This window comes from Daphnia magna, linkage group LG3, assembly GCF_020631705.1.
Source record: "Daphnia magna isolate NIES linkage group LG3, ASM2063170v1.1, whole genome shotgun sequence".
Classification (NCBI taxonomy): domain Eukaryota; kingdom Metazoa; phylum Arthropoda; class Branchiopoda; order Diplostraca; family Daphniidae; genus Daphnia; species Daphnia magna.
In genome coordinates this window covers 5,983,769-6,001,880 of record NC_059184.1, presented here as the reverse complement: position 1 = coordinate 6,001,880, position 18,112 = coordinate 5,983,769, and the positions used below count along the sequence as shown (strand labels likewise).

General features: G+C 36.5%; 5 protein-coding genes and 1 pseudogene across 6 annotated transcripts; 4 read left to right on the top strand and 2 right to left on the bottom strand.

The window, feature by feature from the left end:
• Positions 1-24: 24 nt before the first annotated feature.
• Positions 25-2,562, top strand: LOC116919660 (protein king tubby). The gene is given in 9 exon segments (XM_032925675.2): positions 25-151; positions 491-740; positions 802-916; positions 982-1,277; positions 1,348-1,588; positions 1,591-1,751; positions 1,809-1,926; positions 2,056-2,208; positions 2,273-2,562. Coding segments are annotated over 8 exon segments (1,293 nt in total). The 5' UTR covers positions 25-151; positions 491-665; the 3' UTR covers positions 2,407-2,562.
• Positions 2,452-4,362, bottom strand: LOC116919661. The gene is made up of 5 exons (XM_032925678.2): positions 4,198-4,362; positions 3,875-4,134; positions 3,527-3,799; positions 3,174-3,455; positions 2,452-3,111 (listed from the first exon to the last, which is right to left on the bottom strand). The coding sequence occupies exons 1-5, from the start codon at positions 4,226-4,228 to the stop codon at positions 2,704-2,706; spliced, it is 1,254 nt and encodes a 417-aa protein (XP_032781569.2). The 5' UTR covers positions 4,229-4,362; the 3' UTR covers positions 2,452-2,703.
• A 1,298-nt stretch (positions 4,363-5,660) lies between these two features.
• LOC123470385 lies at positions 5,661-7,440 on the bottom strand. Its single transcript, XM_045170627.1, has 3 exons — positions 6,212-7,440; positions 6,034-6,137; positions 5,661-5,966 (listed from the first exon to the last, which is right to left on the bottom strand). Exons 1-3 carry the CDS (start codon positions 6,593-6,595, stop codon positions 5,687-5,689), a joined length of 768 nt encoding a protein of 255 aa, XP_045026562.1. The 5' UTR covers positions 6,596-7,440; the 3' UTR covers positions 5,661-5,686.
• Positions 7,441-10,971: 3,531 nt separating this feature from the next.
• LOC116919665 lies at positions 10,972-12,768 on the top strand. Of its 2 annotated transcripts, none has more exons than XM_032925681.2 (3): positions 10,972-11,210; positions 11,481-11,645; positions 11,717-12,768. In XM_032925681.2, the coding sequence occupies exons 2-3, from the start codon at positions 11,544-11,546 to the stop codon at positions 12,572-12,574; spliced, it is 960 nt and encodes a 319-aa protein (XP_032781572.1). In that variant the 5' UTR covers positions 10,972-11,210; positions 11,481-11,543; the 3' UTR covers positions 12,575-12,768. The 2 variants fall into 2 exon arrangements, with proteins under 2 accessions (XP_032781572.1, XP_045026561.1); XM_045170626.1 differs by having other exon boundaries at positions 10,972-11,389.
• Positions 12,769-12,831: 63 nt separating this feature from the next.
• LOC116919667 lies at positions 12,832-16,721 on the top strand (annotated as a pseudogene).
• LOC116919666 (selenoprotein F-like) lies at positions 16,626-17,595 on the top strand. The gene is given in 4 exon segments (XM_032925682.2): positions 16,626-16,810; positions 16,879-16,997; positions 17,066-17,181; positions 17,250-17,595. Coding segments are annotated over 4 exon segments (480 nt in total). The 5' UTR covers positions 16,626-16,765; the 3' UTR covers positions 17,450-17,595.
• Positions 17,596-18,112: the final 517 nt, after the last annotated feature.

Genomic DNA, 18,112 nt, shown 5'->3' with positions numbered 1-18,112 from the left:
GAAATTTTGATTATTAACAGTCTATAAGCCATTGTCATGGCAACTGGATTGGCACCGCTGTCAACAGTTCGTGTCCAGAAGCAGTCTGTTGTACCCTGTCCTAAGTTTCAGAAGCACAATATAGCATCGTTATTCGTTTTTCAGCAAATTGGTATGTGTAGGCCTACGGCTGGGTTCTTGAAGTTCTGTTGGTTACAATCACAATATTTGGTTACCCAACCATAAGAATCAGGTAGATTTGATACAGCAGGACGAGCTCTTGTGGTCGATTTCGTTAAACCTCAGGGACTGTCATACTTTTGTTTAAGCATAACATTCGATTCGTTTCCGTTTGCCAAAGGCAAAGAAATTATAGGTTTCAGTTCTCTCCCATGTGTTCTTGTTATTTTTGTATATCATTATTGGCATCCTGCCCATCAGTCATGTGATTACTGTTTAAGCCATTACAGCCATATGTAATGTATCCATACTCTCTTCTCTTTGAATCCAGGTTACCTAGGGAACACCAAGGAAAACAGAACTCAGTTGAGCTTCAAAATCAGGCAACACATTAGTTATCTGAGGGTTAGTTCTTCATCTAACACCAGGGATGTCAGATAAGAGGTCCTCCTAAAGAAACTTAAGTGAAGTTTTATTACAAATTCTGAATTTGTATTAATGAAGAAATGGAAAAACCTGACACAATGGATGCCTCTTCATCCAACAGTGCTACATGGAGGCAGAAGAAATTGGACCAGCAGGTAAACTGTTCAGCAATTTTTCACTTATTCATTATTTAATACTATTCTGTGTATTTTCCAGCGGCAGTTGATGGAACAAAAACAGAAGGCCAAGCGTCAGCAACCTTCCCTAGTCCATGCATCACAACTGCGGCCTCTGTCCAGTAGATCTGCATTATCTGGGAAATCAGGTGCAGGTTCTGGCTTTGACAACACAGAATTTAAAAAAATATATATACAAATGTTCTCATTTGGTTTTCAGGGGATGATCACAACTCAAGCTTGCCAACATCTGTTCAAGTGCTACCAGTTGTTGGTCAGTCATCAGACTATGATGATGAACTTACAGTTTCAGTACCACCCATCGATTCCAACAAGTTAGCTAGCCAATTTCGAAGTTTCAGTTTATCGCCTGTTTCAGCAGACATTTCAGAGCCGGAAACTGAAACGGAAGAGGACCAAGAATCGAGACCCTACCTTCGTAAGGAGGTGCATAAAGAAAAAAAAAGACCACGCCCGCTTTCTACACCCATAGAAAGCAATAATTCTCCATCCCACGTATGGTGTATTTTATATTCTCTTTGCAGTGTGTATGGTTTCTAATTTAGAACACGCTTTTTTGTAATAGGATCGTCTGAATTACCGACAGGGTTCCGCCATAATAACTGGATCTTCGCAACTAAACGATATACAGGAGAATTTGGACCAGTTTGTTTTTCAGGCTGCACCGAAAGAATCTCAGATGAAATGCCGCATTACGCGTGATCGAAAGGGGATGGATCGCGGCTTGTATCCAACATATTTCCTACACCTTGAGCGGGAGGATGGCAAAAAGATCTTTCTTCTTGCCGGGCGCAAACGAAAAAAAGTGCAACGAGCAATTACATTATTTCAACGGACCCTACGGATCTTTCTCGAGGAGGGGAAGCGTTCGTGGCGAAACTGCGTTCTAATGTTTTCGGCACCCATTTCACCCTTTACGATGATGGCCACAAATTAAGCAGTCGGCAAGAACTCGCCGCAATTATCTATGTAAGGGACATTTAATTGAAATTGTAATTTTCCATTTTTATTAGTTATTTTTGTTAGGACACCAATGTACTTGGATTTAAGGGTCCAAGAAAAATGACCATTATTATTCCAGCCATGTCCATCGAGCAACAGCGTGTTGATGTTTGCTCGTCGGTGGAGCATGAAGGCATAATTGGTAAATTCCCTTACAGCCAGTTCTTTATCGAATACTTTAGAATTACCTATGAGATTGGAAAATGCACAGAGCCCGAAACGCCATAGTTTGTTCATGTTTTTAATGCCGTAATTTTTTTTTCTGTGACAGACCGATGGAAACGGAAGATGAGCGACGACCTTCTGCAGCTTCACAATAAAACCCCTGTATGGAACGATGATACTCAGTCATATGTGCTCAACTTCCATGGACGAGTCACTCAGGCGTCAGTGAAGAATTTTCAGTTGGTTCACGACGATGATGGTATTTAATAACATTCATATTCAACTCAGCGAAGCTAATATTAATAGTCGTATGGTATTGGCAGCCGACTACATCATCATGCAATTTGGGCGCGTTGCAGAAGACGTGTTCACGATGGATTTTCGCTATCCTATGTGCGCCGTTCAAGCCTTTGCTGTTGCACTGAGCAGCTTCGACGGTAAACTGGCATGCGAGTGATCCCTCAGATTCACCTTTTGTATTTCCGAAAATAGGAATCAACGATTTCATTTTCCAAGTACACTTTATTCTAGTCATTAATCCCATTGTTGACTAAGCGCACTTTTATCAATCTTTTCAATATAATTACAATACAAACAAAAACTACTTAAAGAAGTTGGACTGCTTTCGTACATTCTCACCAATCTACTTACTGTATAATCCTACGTGATTTCCGGAATATAGTCGATAAGAAAATGAAGTATTGACTTTTAAGAAATCAGAGCCAATAAGATCGATAAGGAGAATAATCTAAAACTAATCTCCAAGGTAGAAAGAAATTGAGTCCCTTTTAAATTCAAATTCAGTTGTGTGAACTGAGTCTTTTAAATGTCTGTGACAAGATGTGAAACTGTGTGGTTCGCTCAAAGCCTTGCGAAATGATGTCATTCCGTTGCACAACGTATTCCTTCCAACAATAGTTCTTGTTGTGGTAGAATAGTTTGTTGCATTCTGTGTTTCTTGTTCACTGGAAATGGCAATAAGAGCAGCAGATGCTTCTTCTAGGCCTTGTTGAGCAGCTTGACGCAGAAGGTCATACGCTCTAGTGATATCATTTTCTTTTGAACTTTCATCGTTTAAATAACGTCGATACAGCAATAACCGTAAGTTATACTGCGCAGCAGGATGATTTTTTCTAGCAGCTTCCTCATAATGTGCCACAGCCTAAGAAAAGGAAAATAGGTAAAATTCCAATATCATGATACATCAAACGCATCTTGTCATACTTTATCTTTATCAATTATTGTGCCTATGCCTTGTTCGTAGCAGAGCCCCAAATTATAAGCGCCTTTGATACTACCAAGTTTGCTTGATTCCGTAAAGCAATTGAGTGCTTCTCTTTGATAGGCTGAAAAACGATCACTTTCGAGACGATCGATGAGGTAGTCATATTCGGAGAGTTCTTTCTTCTGGGCTGAATTTATAAGCTGAACTCCCACAGAATTTTGCCAATCTGCTAATCCTAGAGCACTGCTAGTTTCTAGACTTTTAACCATTTCCTCCAGGGTCTAATGAGGAAAATAAAAGTTTCTAATGTAGATTTTTTGCAAGTGAGGAAAAGACATTTACACTACTGTACCTGATTGATTTCTTCTGTAAGAGATAATGCAAGGGCAGTTGTGGTATTTACATAGGTGCTTGAATCCTGGGTTTTAGCACTGTTACAAAGCACATTAGAAAATGCCCTACTGGAGCTGGAGCATACATCATTTATAGTTAGTCTGATTCCACCAAGAAGCTGGGGTAAGGCTATATCTGTAAGGACTTTTGCCAAATTTGATGAAAAATCATAAAGGTGACTATGTTTCTGCCTCAGTTGGCTGAGATTCCAGCCCAAAGCAACAGCTGAACTCTAGAAGAATGCAAGTGTTTTTATAATTAAGAATTGATTGTACAAATTACCCTGTTTAAAATTTTTTGGTCTTACCAAGCCACATATTTCAAGAAATATTGATTTGGACAAATTCCATTTATGATTAATTTGGTAATAAGAATTGGATTCTGCAGATCTATGCTGGTGTTCAGTGAAGTTTCCATGCTCCAACAATAAAGCGCCATTTGTAGTTTGATGGTAAAGTTTAATGCAAGAACTGTTGACATCTTGATTTGACGACAGATTGATAGCGCCATTGCTTATGTGTACTGTTTCAGCATTTGCAGAACCTCCAACACATAACTGTCTGAACTCTGCTTATGAAAAAGTGTTGTTATTAAAGCTTTTGCTTATCAATACAATTTTGCATTTATCACCTTTGCAAATATTTTTCCAAACCCTTAACATAATCAGTGGAACATTATAACTTGTGTGATTAAGTTTAAAAAAGAGTCATCTTACTGAAACCCTTAAAAGACTTGGTTATATTTGTTTCGTAGGGAAAACTCTCCTACGGCAACCAGTTACGCCACGATAAAAAAAGTCCGTCTTTTTTTTAACTCGTAGCCATCTAGCGCTCGAAGTCGTAACTATGTAGACGTTTATTGTTTTAAGATGTAAATTATAAATACATCAAATTATATTAAATATAATGCATCATTAGATGCAGTGGATCACGCTGATTTCAAAAATAATAATTTTTAGTTGAAAAATAAGGACAAATGCCCAAACGAGCATGTCAAAATTTCGTTGTCTTTGACTTTTTCCCCTTCCCCCCAAAATTAGGCTAAACTTAAACCAATTATTTGCAAGCAACCTAATTATTGGTTAAGACTTAGAAAATCTTATAGAATTGGATAGCTCTTGACAAGATCTATCGATTACAGTTCAATTTAAACAAACAAAATGCAAAACAAAAATCTTAAAAAGAGTTTAGTTTTTTACTTTTTCTATTTTGTGGCTTAGCGCAATATTCAACCACGATATAATAGGAAAGGTACACTCTCGGCTATCCCCAAGACCGGCGGGTGATGTAAGTTATGTAATTGTAAAGGGTCCCAAGATTTCCCGCCAGGTTCGCTAGTATAGGAGGCCCCTCGCCTCTCGGGGGTATAGTAAAAATTGGGGTTTTTCGTTCGTTATCTATAAAATTACCAATCAATGTGTCCAGAAATTGATTTCATTTAAGCTTAATTTAATTCCCTATCCTTAAATACCTAATTCATCTAGATTAGGCAATTATTTATATGTTAAATTTATGATTGAAATTCACAATTTTTTGAAATTTGCGCCTTTCGCAACATTGCCTATTTCATTATATTAAACACGTTTGTCTTCTCTCTAGTGCAGAATTCATTATAAATAGAATTCGTCAATATTTATTAAATATATCCATTTTTAACAAAGGTGTAAAAGTTGCTGCAGTTCCAAGAATCTTTGGTGGTGGTGCTAGTGTCCATTCGAGAATAAGCTCCTCCCATCGCCGGAGGGGTGAGTCACTTTTACAGTTCTAGACTTCAGGCTTGAACTATTACATCCAGTGGGCTATGGTATTACATATGGAACAGAGAGTTAAGCTGAGGAATTGAGCAAGGGTAAATGTGAATTGCCTCTCAGTCTGGCATTGCTTCATTATGTTATAATATGTCATTTATAAACTGTATGTAATTGTTATTTCGACCGCTAGAATGCGCGGGCATGCACTCAGCGCCGACATTATTCCGATTAAGCCACGCCCCCCATTGTATCCCTATAAATTGCGCCCTCTTTTAATTTAATCAATGTTACGTTGCTGCCTTTTCTTGTTCCTGTTTTTCGTCACCAGTTTTTTGCTAAATGATTCATGCATTAAATTCTATTTCAAAACTATTTCGTTGTAGTTTTGAAGGAAAGAACGTACAGGAGAACTCCGTTAAAAATGAAGATCCCAACACCACATGCAACCATAAATGAATCAATAATGAGCCGTTGAGTGAAACATCGGCAACTTGCGGCAGTCGATATATCCAAGGTTTCTGGAGAAGTACCAATCGTAGAACAGTAGTCATACCGGCAACGGTAGATACTCCAAGAATTTAAAATAATCAAAGCCACCCCCAAGATCGCGAATAAAGTCAAACAGCGAGCAATATCAATACTCCTGACCCTAAAAATCAAGGGGGAAAAACTCATTTTATTAAGAAGACGCAATCGAAAATAAATACGAAAATTACTTTTCGAATATCGCCAGTGCTGCGAGCATAACGAGGTAGATGCCAACTAAGAAGCCAGTAGGGTCTATATCCACATTCATTGTTGAAATAAGTAAGGCCCACAACTATAGTATTAAAAGTAATGCAAGAAATTAGAAACCACAAACAGTAAAAACATTTTATGTGTTTAAATTTTTACCTGGAGAAAGAAGACAAGCACGCCCAATGTAAAATTGATCATCCTAGTGAATCTTTCTATTCCCGAACCACAGTCGTCTAAGACTTCTTCCGGATCTGGGACAAGCTGTGAATTTTTTGGTTCGTCACTGCCCATCTCAGTCATGGGAATGTTAGTTTCCTCAGTCATGGGGATTGATAGAACTGTTTGCCAGACAGTCTTTGGATAATCCCAGTCAAAGCCACTACATTTAAGGCCCCTTTTATCTATGGTTAATGCGCCTTTCTGGTTCGACTCGGTTGGTTTTCGAGCGACGGGGAATGATTTTTCAGTAACGTTCGGGACACTTTCTGCACCGTTGCCGCGAAAAAGAGAAGTCAAGTAATCGAAGATTTTAGTAAACATTTCTTTTTTTTTTGAAATGCCGAATGATTTGATTCAAATGCATTCGGCTCTACTTCAGTATTCCTGTAGACACAAGACCACTGATAGAACTAAATTTGGACCAATAATTCCAGCTATTTGGAAAAGTATCATTATTTCAGACATTCTCCATGCGCCATTAGATTTAAAACTATTTTTCGCATATATTTCGTTATATTTATAGTTAATTTAACAATTATGTTTATAAACTTATTTAGAGTTATTCATGACGCCCGACAACGCCCACAAGACAATTGTGGTTGTCTCCGACTTAATTCTGCCGTAACAAAAAGGAAAGATATAAACAAAATTCTAGTATATTCGCCTAACACTTTGAGTTCTTCTTTGATAAAGAGAAAGATGCCAACAAGCTTATCTGGTTATCCCAGATCGTTATTAAAAACTCATTTAATATAATTGATGTGAAGCACGACACAAAATACTCGATAAATTAACGAATTTGTATTGCCGCACACAAATAGTTTGTATTTGTGTGCGGCAATACAAATTCGTTTATTTGACACTTGGTCGCAAAAAACCCGAGAGCCTACCGACCGTAGCTCTTACTCTTACGACTCTTCAGCGGCAACTGGCGCGAAAAATGAGTGAGGGCGCAATTTATAGGGATACAATGGGGGGCGTGGCTTAATCGGAATAATGTCGGCGCTGAGTGCATGCCCGCGCATTCTAGCGGTCGAAATAACAATTACATACAGTTTATAAATGACATATTATAACATAATGAAGCAATGCCAGACTGAGAGGCAATTCACATTTACCCTTGCTCAATTCCTCAGCTTAACTCTCTGTTACATATGTAATACCATAGCCCACTGGATGTAATAGTTCAAGCCTGAAGTCTAGAACTGTAAAAGTGACTCACCCCTCCGGCGATGGGAGGAGCTTATTCTCGAATGGACACTAGCACCACCACCAAAGATTCTTGGAACTTCATTGAACAATCGTTAACAAAACAAAAAACAAACAAAACAGTTAGTTGTCGTTTTAGCGTTTTGATGTTAGAGTTCTTTTTTTTGTTTTTGAAAGTGTTGAAATTGAAGACAAAAGTTACGGGTTTGGAATATTTTTCATTGCAAGTCTTCTCCTGTTTAATTGAATAACAAGGATATAAGTAAACAAAAATTATTAAGCATCAATTTTATCTTGTGTTAATTATTTATTATTATTATTTGTATTAATTGCTAAACGTCAAATTACGAAAAGGCCCTGTATTATCAAGAATAAAAAATTTTCAATCCAAAAAGACTAATTATGATTCTTATTAGTAGTAGAGTTATCTTATTAGTTATATCATATATTTCAGGTATAGCATAGCTGAGTGGTTAACGCGTCTAACAAGTGCATTAAATGAGAATTGGTATTAGGTTCAGACCCTATCTGATTATTGCCTTTTTTTTCAGTGTTAGCACCATTTTATACAATATTTACATTAAATAAACGAAAATTTCAAAAAATAATTACATTGCATTTGTATTCATACAACAAAGAAAAAATTTGAAAATAAACGTAAAACACAATTGTTATATATTTAGCGAAGTATTTGTAAAAACGGCATGTTTATATTTTGAAAAATGTTGTTCTTCGTCACCAGTAGAACGCGCTAAAGTCCATTCCAAGTTGGAAAAAAGGAGGTAGGGAGTGCGTCAAAACGATTGAACGGGCAAGATAGGGAAGCTCCAGGCTTTAACTATTACATCCAGTGGGCCAACACAGTCTTCATCTGTCCACGGAAACAGATCCGTTTAGATTGTCGGTCAAAAACGGATCCTCCAAGTGGTGGGGAACGGAATTGTTTCCGATCACTATGCGTACGGCTTATTCCGATTTGTTTCCGTTCAACATAGTCTCCGTGGCGGGCGTTCCAATTTTGTTTGATTGTTTAGCTATGTTGTCATTATTTACGTTTATTGTTTTTGTTTTTTTCTTTTGATTTGGTTTTAAAGTTAGTTGTATTTGTGTTTGTATTTTTAAAATCTATATATATGTTTAAAAAGAATAAACTTTTTTAATGAAAAAAATTGCTGTATTTCATTTTTTTGAACCACGAAACAAATTTTACATTAGAACAGAAGTAAGAATATATTATTATTTGATAGGTAATATTAATGAATTTCTTACCATTTAACGAATTTTATTTAGGATTAGTGAAATGCATAAAATTTTTACAGTGTTACTCAGCCAAAGCTTTAAATTTGCATTCAGTGTGTTGGCTGCGTTTTCCATCCACGTTGGGAAGTACACTTTTTTATTAAGAAGGTAATCTATTGTGGCATTGTAAAAAAATTAACACAATTATCAAACAGGTAACTTATCTCACACAATTTTAATGTTATAGCCCTGACATCACTCTTTTATTTTCCCTTTTCCAGGTATCGGAATCCCACTAGGTTGACCGGGGCAACAACCAACAATTGAATAGTCAATTAAAAAGCAACCTTCTAAGCCTAGAATCAATAACTAAGAATAAACCATTAAAGCTAATTAGGTATTTTTCAATGTAAAAATGTAATTAAATAATCAAATAATCAAACAATTTGTTCGTGTCACTCTTCACTCATTGAATTTGCTTTATGTTGTTCATGAATAAAACACTTGCTGCTTACTATTTAAAACACATTGAGTTTTTATTTAAAATGTACTTGTGTTTACATGCATTCTTGGTAATTTAAAACATTGGAATAATAATAATGAGAAGTTAGAATTCAAATTTGAATTACGCGCGTCATCAAAATGGCCGCCGCAATGGATGCCGGGAAGGGGCCAAGGGGGGTACATTTTATTGGAATTTGTGGTTCTTAAACTATAAAAATCGAAGTAAAATATAACATCAAAACATGCTAGAGATAATAAAGAATCTTAATAATATATTTTCTGTTTATTTTGGTGTATATTAGTAACCAAACAACGTACCCAAAAATGTCTGTTTTTGGCCCTCCCCCCCCCTCCCCTAAAATGTCATAAAATAAAATAATTAATTACGTTCTAAGTTTTCAGCGAATTTTCGTAAGTTTTACGGCAATCGATATGTATTTAAAAGCGCTATCTACTTGGTAAATTTCATCAAAAAATATCGAAAAGGAAAAAAATTCTAAATGAATCAAATTTTTTTCATTTAATCGATCAAGCGCAGTATTGGACCCAAGCGACAAAACGCAAAAAAAATTGATTCATTTAGAATTTTTTTCCTTTTCTATATTTTTTGATGAAATTCACCAAGTAGATAGCGCTTTTAAATACCTATCGATTGCCGTAAAATTTACGAAAATTCGCTGAAAACTTAGAACGTAATTAATTATTTTATTTTATGACATTTTAGGGGGGGGGGAGGGCCAAAACAGACATTTTTGGGTACGTTGTTTGGTTATTAATATACACCAAAATAAACAGAAAATATATTATTAAGATTCTTTATTATCTCTAGCATGTTTTGATGTTATATTTTACTTCGATTTTTATAGTTTAAGAACCACAAATTCCAATAAAATGTACCCCCTTGGCCCCTTCCCGGCATCCATTGCGGCGGCCATTTTGATGACGCGCGTAATTCAAATTTGAATTCTAACTTCTCATTATTATTATTCCAATGTTTTAAATTACCAAGAATGCATGTAAACACAAGTACATTTTAAAAAAAAAACTCAATGTGTTTTAAATAGTAAGCAGCAAGTGTTTTATTCATAAACAACATAAAGCAAATTCAATGAGTGAAGAGTGACACGAACAAATTGTTTGATTATTTGATTATTTAATTACATTTTTACATTGAAAAATACCTAATTAGCTTTAATGGTTTATTCTTAGTTATTGATTCTAGGCTTAGAAGGTTGCTTTTTAATTGACTATTCAATTGTTGGTTGTTGCCCCGGTCAACCTAGTGGGATTCCGATACCTGGAAAAGGGAAAATAAAAGAGTGATGTCAGGGCTATAACATTAAAATTGTGTGAGATAAGTTACCTGTTTGATAATTGTGTTAATTTTTTTACAATGCCACAATAGATTACCTTCTTAATAAAAAAGTGTACTTCCCAACGTGGATGGAAAACGCAGCCAACACACTGAATGCAAATTTAAAGCTTTGGCTGAGTAACACTGTAAAAATTTTATGCATTTCACTAATCCTAAATAAAATTCGTTAAATGGTAAGAAATTCATTAATATTACCTATCAAATAATAATATATTCTTACTTCTGTTCTAATGTAAAATTTGTTTCGTGGTTCAAAAAAATGAAATACAGCAATTTTTTTCATTAAAAAAGTTTATTCTTTTTAAACATATATATAGATTTTAAAAATACAAACACAAATACAACTAACTTTAAAACCAAATCAAAAGAAAAAAACAAAAACAATAAACGTAAATAATGACAACATAGCTAAACAATCAAACAAAATTGGAACGCCCGCCACGGAGACTATGTTGAACGGAAACAAATCGGAATAAGCCGTACGCATAGTGATCGGAAACAATTCCGTTCCCCACCACTTGGAGGATCCGTTTTTGACCGACAATCTAAACGGATCTGTTTCCGTGGACAGATGAAGACTGTGTTGAGTGGGCTATGGTTTGTTTAAAGGTTGTTATTATGACCAGAGTCATAGAACCCTTGTTATGACAAACAGTTTCTTCTCGAATTTTTCTTGCAATCATTAAACGTTTGTCAATTAATCATAGAACCTGCTTCGGAGGCACATTTAAAAATTTAAAACTAAAAAAAAAAAAAAACGAGAAAGACCAAAAATCATAGATGGACAAGTAAAAATATATTTTGTGAATTGTGATGTTTAAGAAACATGTTCTGCCAGTTTTGTTTGCTGAACTCATCTGACTAGATGAATATTTATAGAACACATCTTCAATCAACTTCCCTGCTGACCTGAGGCCCTGAGAGTCTCTTCTTGGACTAGAAATGCAGAATTCTAACAAGATGTCATTATCTACAACCAGAACAAAAGCAATACAGTGTGAAGTGTTGTCCAATTTTCCTGTAAGCAATTCAAACTCATGGAAGGTATTTAAAAAAAATTTTATTATTTATATCTATTTAATTTGCAATATATTTTACATCTACTTGTTTGACAGTTTATTACTCCAAGCAGGCTCCAGAAAGCAATAAATGAAGCTAAATATGATCTCCATCATATGTTGGAAAAATCAGTACATGCGAATGATCATTTAGGAACCACAATATGTTCGAAAAAAAATTATGTAAAAGATGTGATATCTGTCCTGCCAAATCTCTCTCAAGATCAAGAAGAAAACAAAGTGAAAGCCAAATCAACCATACTTAAACCAAAAAGTCACTCATCTTGCCACAAAGACCTCTCATTTTCTGAAAAAGAAAAGTATATCGAACTTGACCCCTATGTTTCTGAAAATAGCAATTCTTGTATCACAACTTCTGACCTTCAAAGTCAAGAATTGCAAAATAACAAAGGATTGAGTGAAGAGGATCTCAAATGGCTTGGAAAGAATTACAGGACTCAGCTGAGTAGAAAAGTTACCATCAACAACACCGATTTAAAGTCACATATTTTAAACGAATGCAGCTTACGTCCACCGACATCCACAGCCACCGTCAAAAATCGAAATCAAATACAAATTCATGAAACAGTCATTGACTTGGTCAATCGAGTTCAAGTGCGTGAACAGCAGTTATGGAAACAGTTGGCCGAAATGTCTTTAACTCCAGCGCCGTCGGTTTCTAGTACTAGGAGTAGTTTAGCAGAAGAAAACTACGAGCCGATACTATTATCAAATTTCCCGAAAGAACTAAATACACTTACCAAAGTTTCTGTCAAACACGATCGTACAGAAACATCCTCAACTCAACACAGAGATGAAATGCCTATGAGCGCTGAAAGTCTGATTTCTTTGCTTGGTGACGAGTGGCTAAAAAACCTTTTAAAAGAAGAACTTGAAATCTCTCTTAACGAATAATTGTCTCTTAATTTGCTAACACATTTTTCTCTACTACTTGGTAAGGAACAACATTCTATTTCTACTGCAAATCGTAATTTCGAATCCCTCTGCTGTCGCTCAGTTTATAATTCTGTATTTTTTCATTTCATCATTGATTGCGTAAAACTATCAATACTTGAATTGGCATAAAATAAACCTTAAGAAACACTCTACATATCTTCTCTTAGGATATGATTCTCTTAGGAACTAACTTTTACTTTTCCCTAGCTCTATAGATGGTAAAAGTATGTGACCTTTTGTCTAAGTCTAGGAATGAAGAAGTAGATATCAGAGAAGATCCCAAAAATGGAATCAAAATCAATGGTCTAACTGAAACCCCAGTTTCCACATGGGAAGAAACATTAAAGTGCCCAGAAAATGGTTCGTTGAACAGGCGCACTGGAGCAACTGCTATGAATCACCAGAGCAGTCGATCGCACGCTATTTTTACTCTTACCATAAATCAAGTCTGTTTCATATGCTCTTCAAGAAATGACAGTACATAAAAAGAATTTCCTTTACTTTTCTAGATCAACAAGGACAGTTCGTCAATCGTTAAAACCTCAAAATTTCATTGGTTGATCTCGCGGGATCTGAGAGAGCCAGTAAAACGCATGCAGTTGGGGAGAGATTCGCAGAAGGAGTCAACATTAATAAAGGACTGCTATCTTTAGGAAATGTCATTAGTGCGCTATGTGAAAGCAATCCTAGGCATATTCCTTACAGAGATTCTAAACATACGCGGCTTCTTCAAGATTCTCTTGGTATTTCCACCCTCTTAATTTTTATTTATTTATAATTTTTTTTTAAAGCTGATATATGGCAATTTCAGAAAGTAATAGTAATATGACGATAATTTAACGATACTCCCATTGTCCTAGGCGGTAATTCTCATACTTTGATGATTGCCTGCGTGAGTCCAGCCGACTCGAACTACGAGGAAACACTGAGCACGCTGCGATAGGCCGACCGCACCAGAAAAATTAAACACAAACCAATTGTTAATCAAGACCCGACAATTGTAGAAGTTATGGCACTACGGGCTCAAGTCCAGCAGCTTTTGGCAGCAAATAGTAATGGAAGTACAAGCTTTGCTGAAGTTGAACAACTTCGTCAGCAACTTAAATTTGCAGAAGAAGAGAAGATACATCTCACCCGTGCTCTTCAGTTAGCGTTGGAGAAAAACACAAACATGTGCGAGAAAGCACTTCTGGCAGACGCTGCCAACATGCAAATGAAACAGAGGCTGGAAGAGTTACAGGTATTTCGCTAACAAATCTGCCAGCTGTCCTAAGGTTAGATAATAGGTTTTTTATTTCTAGATACAAGCCGTAAACTTGGACCGAACGCTCGGAGCCATGAACCAAACTTTTAATGATACCGGCGATTCTAGTGTTCCGAAAGCAATAGAGCAAATGTTGAATTTGAAGTCTAAGATTGATGAAATCCAAGATGTCCAAAGGAAGGGTGAAATTGAACAAGTCAACCACGACATGCAGAGTTGTATCGCATCCGACAAAGAAAACAAAGACAGTGATTCCGAATTGACAGGATCTCCCAAGTATGATTTTCTGAACTGAACACATGATTGCTGAATGATCATTTCCTTACTGCACATTACAGGCGTCTGTCAAAGTTGGGAGCTGACATGGCACTCAGGCAAGCTGCTTTGAGTAACGATTTGAAGGAACTTAATGCTCAATTGGCTCTAAAAGTTCATATGGTCAATAAAATGACTCAAGATCAAGAGGGGCCGTACAGTACAGTTAAAGCTCATTATGATGCAACAGTGAGTGAACTGGAAAATCAAATCGCTGCTTTGCAGCAAGAAAAGGAAGAACTAGCTAGCCTCTTAGCACAAGTTAGTGGAAATGTTAACGCGTGTAAAATATCCGAACAGCGAAGGAAGCGGCTCCAGGAACTCGAACCGCAAATCACCTAGTTGAAAAAGAAGATCTAGGAACAAGCTAACATCATCAAACTTAAACGTAAAATAAAACTTTCTTTAAACCACCTTCGTTATAACCATTGATTCGTAACCGCAGAGAGAACTGAAGAGCAGTTGAAAAAATTCAACAACGATATTCAAGCGATGCGGGCACAAAAAGTAAAGCTTGTACGGCAAATGCGTGAAGAGAATGAGAAATTCCGGACGTGGCGCCAGCAAAAGAACCGTGAGGTGGCTCGTCTAAAGGATCAGGACCGTAAACGCCAAGGCCAACTCCAAAAAATGGAAGTGCTGCATGCCAAACAACAGAATGTTCTTTGGCGTAAAAGGGAAGATGCCATGGCTGTCACCAAGCGGCTAAAAGAAGCCCTTAGTTTGCATTCAACAAAACCAAACAAATCTTTAAATCTTCAAGTGCATCGACTACATCTGAAAACGACCAGCAAATCAAAAGTATTGGTCATTCAACAGCTTTTTCCTTCAAATTATTAATCATTTGTTCCATTTTAGCTTGGTTGCTGGGCGAACTCAATTTGCTTATCAAAACCAAAGAAGCTGAATTGGCACTCGATTCCTTGAAGGAGTCGAGGCGAACTTTAGCTACACGTCTAGGAAGCTAAACTCGCCAGCTTTGACCAGAATGACGCTTTCCTCCACGCTCTGAAGAGTGAAATCACGAATGTTGCAGCAGATATAGAATTACGTAGTCAACAAATTAACGAACTAAACCAGAAAATTGCAGCAGCGGATTTGGAAAACAAGGCGAAAACTCGGCTGGATTATTTGCAGACTATGATTGAAGCTAAAGTATAATTTTTTTTTCCAAATTTAAAGAAAATCTTTGACTATTTTAAAAATAAATTTTGAAGGTTGCCTTGAAAATTTTGCTCGAAGAATCCGTGGCTGCACGCGTGGAAAACTTCACGCTGAGTTCAGAGGTAGAAGACTTAAGGAGCGAACTTGATGATCTTCAACGACAACAAGACGAAGCATTGCATGAAATTTCTAACTTTAATCTGGAGGTAAACTTTTTTTCGCGTATTCGATAAAATCTGGTAAATTTTTTAATATTTTATTATAGAATGAATGCAAATGAAACAAAAACATCAATCCGAAATAAGTAAAATAATCCGCGACTACGAGGAGAGGATGTTGGCTCTCATCAAACAACTACCACCAGTTGGACTGAAGAAATCTGCAGATCATAAGGTTAAATGGTGCTAATAGCATTTTAGCCGAAACGTTCATCTTATTCAATTTGAATATAGATAAGTGAAAAAGATATAATGGAACGTTTGAGGATTCAGCAAGAGAAATTAGAGCGTTGCAGTACTTTGCAAGAGTAACTGCATTCGGCATTGAATGAAATCGAAACGTTAAAGCAGCAAAAACCTCCATTACTGGAAATGAGGTAGCCACAGATCCTTCTATTTCATTTGTTCTCGTCGTTATTCAACAAATCGTTCTGCAGGGCCCCACTTTTCCCCTCAAAACCCAAAAAGCCTAAAACCACCCAACGCAAGCCGAGTCCCGTCCCTGTGGATGTCGACGATGTTGAGGAAATTGATGAATACAATTCGGATGACGATCCAGAGTGGCGCAACACTCCTATGGCTAGACGGATTAGGAAGCTCAAGGAAGAAGATGAAGCTCCTCCGAAAATGTTCGATCTCGATAAACATGCCAAGAAAATTGGCAAGCGATTAAGTCGGAGTCATTGCTCGTGTAGTATAGGAGGTTGCAAAAGTTGTATCTGTTCAAGGGATAATCGCGCATGCGCTATTGAATTTGGATGTAGTGCTTCAGGAATTTGTAAAAATGTTGCCAAAGATAATGTGTTGGTAAGGTTTTTTTTTATTTAGATTTATTTATTTATTTAAGTACTCGTGCTTAACGCACTGCATGAAATATGGACCTTTTCTACTTTCCTTTACAAGCGGCCAGGCTGGAATCTAAAGCGTAGTTGCATGCTCACCATAACACTATTAAGAACTTATGAAACTGAGTCAATCTTCATATTAAAATATTGAATATTGCTTTAGCGATAAAGTGACCAGAATTAGGAAAATTACCCTACTTTTAAACATGACCGCTAGATGCTCTAGCTGTTAGCCAGAAAGTATCCATCGTTGCGCTAGAGCCTCATAGACGGAATTAAGCTTGTGGGCCATGTGGCAGATAAAACTTTAGTAACAAACAATCGAGTGGTCAAGATTCCGATCATGGCGGAACCTGTGGCTCTTGCGTTGACAGTCCTATCGGCTCTGGTAATATACATATTTTTTATGCCACTTCGTAATTTCTTTGATGTATCATGTTTATTTATGTTCTGTAGATTGTTATTGTGTCCTGTGAATATTCAGCCAGTGAATGTAGATCTCTTGGATTCAACAAAGCAAATTTGCTGTGTTCTTCATGTTTTTATCTTACTGAACATGACTTGGAAGTCCTAGTGTAAGTCAAATGATTTTCTTACAATTGATTTGATTTTGCCTCATTTAAACAACTTTTAAAAATTGTAGAAGCCAGTGCCGTGAATGTTGTTTACAGGAAGGCAGAAATGATTCTTCAACACTGTATCCAAAAGCCATTTTAGAAGTTTGTGGGTGAAAATTGGGCTCATACCCACAAGTCCAGGGTATTATTATTATTATTATTATTTTTTAAAACCAAACAGGCTACTAACCTTGGTGTTTTACAATGTAGCATTCATAAAAGGTGACAAGGCGCGTGGGTTCCCTAATTTAACTATCAAGTATGTTCGTGGAGCAGATCCAATTATCAAACTACTAGATGCTGATGGTGCTGTTCAAGAAGAATTAGCAATTGATAAATGGAATACCGACTCAGTTGAAGAGTTTCTCAAAATGCATTTGATCGTGGATCATTCCAGCAATGAATTGTAATTGGAAGAAGCTTTAAGTGCATAGCCTTTTATATGAAATCCTGTTTCTAAAACCATTAAATTGGTCGGATAGGATGGATGCTTATTAAAACATGTAATGGCTCTTGTACTGAATCTGCTGTCCAAATTACATCACTGCAAAGCTTAGTTATTTTCATTGCTTGCATTTCCATTTTATTTGTCCATTTTGTTTAGAGTATGACTTAATTTCAGGGGAGACATGAATGACATGTTTTTGCCACTGGATATGGTTTAAAAAATCAGTGAGTTTTACAGCGTATCATCGATAGACTAGAAATTTGTCCGAGTAAAATCCAAATGAAATTGTTGCACACAATTGCTAATTCCAGTAATATCAAAGGCTTTTTTATTAATGTGTATATTTATAGCATAAGGGGTCATCAGAAGGCGTATATTTTGACATTAAAATATCATATAGTGAAAAACAGGTGATAGAAATTTGGAAACCATACATGCGTCAATCCACAAGTTGGATTAAATAGCTGGGCGCTTGTCATTGGATTAGGTCAATAGACCATGTAGACCAGTCTATGTGCAATAGAGTGGCTGGACACCTGAAGCGCAGCTTTTGGGCGAGTGAAGTGAATAACCTCACATTTGACGCAACACTGAATTTGTCAGGCCACTATCTATATGCAACCGG

Bases quoted from the DNA above. Each gene is read 5' to 3' on its own strand.
- LOC116919661 (XM_032925678.2), bottom strand. From the start codon at position 4,228: ATGTTAAGGGTTTGGAAAAATATTTGCAAAG. The intron at 3,800-3,874 runs GTAAGACCAAAA...GCATTCTTCTAG, and splicing joins TTCTTGAAATATGTGGCTTG to AGTTCAGCTGTTGCTTTGGG. The intron at 3,456-3,526 runs GTACAGTAGTGT...TTTCCTCATTAG, and splicing joins TTACAGAAGAAATCAATCAG to ACCCTGGAGGAAATGGTTAA.
- LOC123470385 (XM_045170627.1), bottom strand. From the start codon at position 6,595: ATGTTTACTAAAATCTTCGATTACTTGACTTCTCTTTTTCGCGGCAAC. The intron at 6,138-6,211 runs GTAAAAATTTAA...TTAATACTATAG, and splicing joins TGCTTGTCTTCTTTCTCCAG to TTGTGGGCCTTACTTATTTC. The intron at 5,967-6,033 runs GTAATTTTCGTA...CTTGATTTTTAG, and splicing joins GCACTGGCGATATTCGAAAA to GGTCAGGAGTATTGATATTG.
- LOC116919665 (XM_032925681.2), top strand. From the start codon at position 11,544: ATGCAGAATTCTAACAAGATGTCATTATCTACAACCAGAACAAAAGCA. The intron at 11,646-11,716 runs GTATTTAAAAAA...CTTGTTTGACAG, and splicing joins GCAATTCAAACTCATGGAAG to TTTATTACTCCAAGCAGGCT.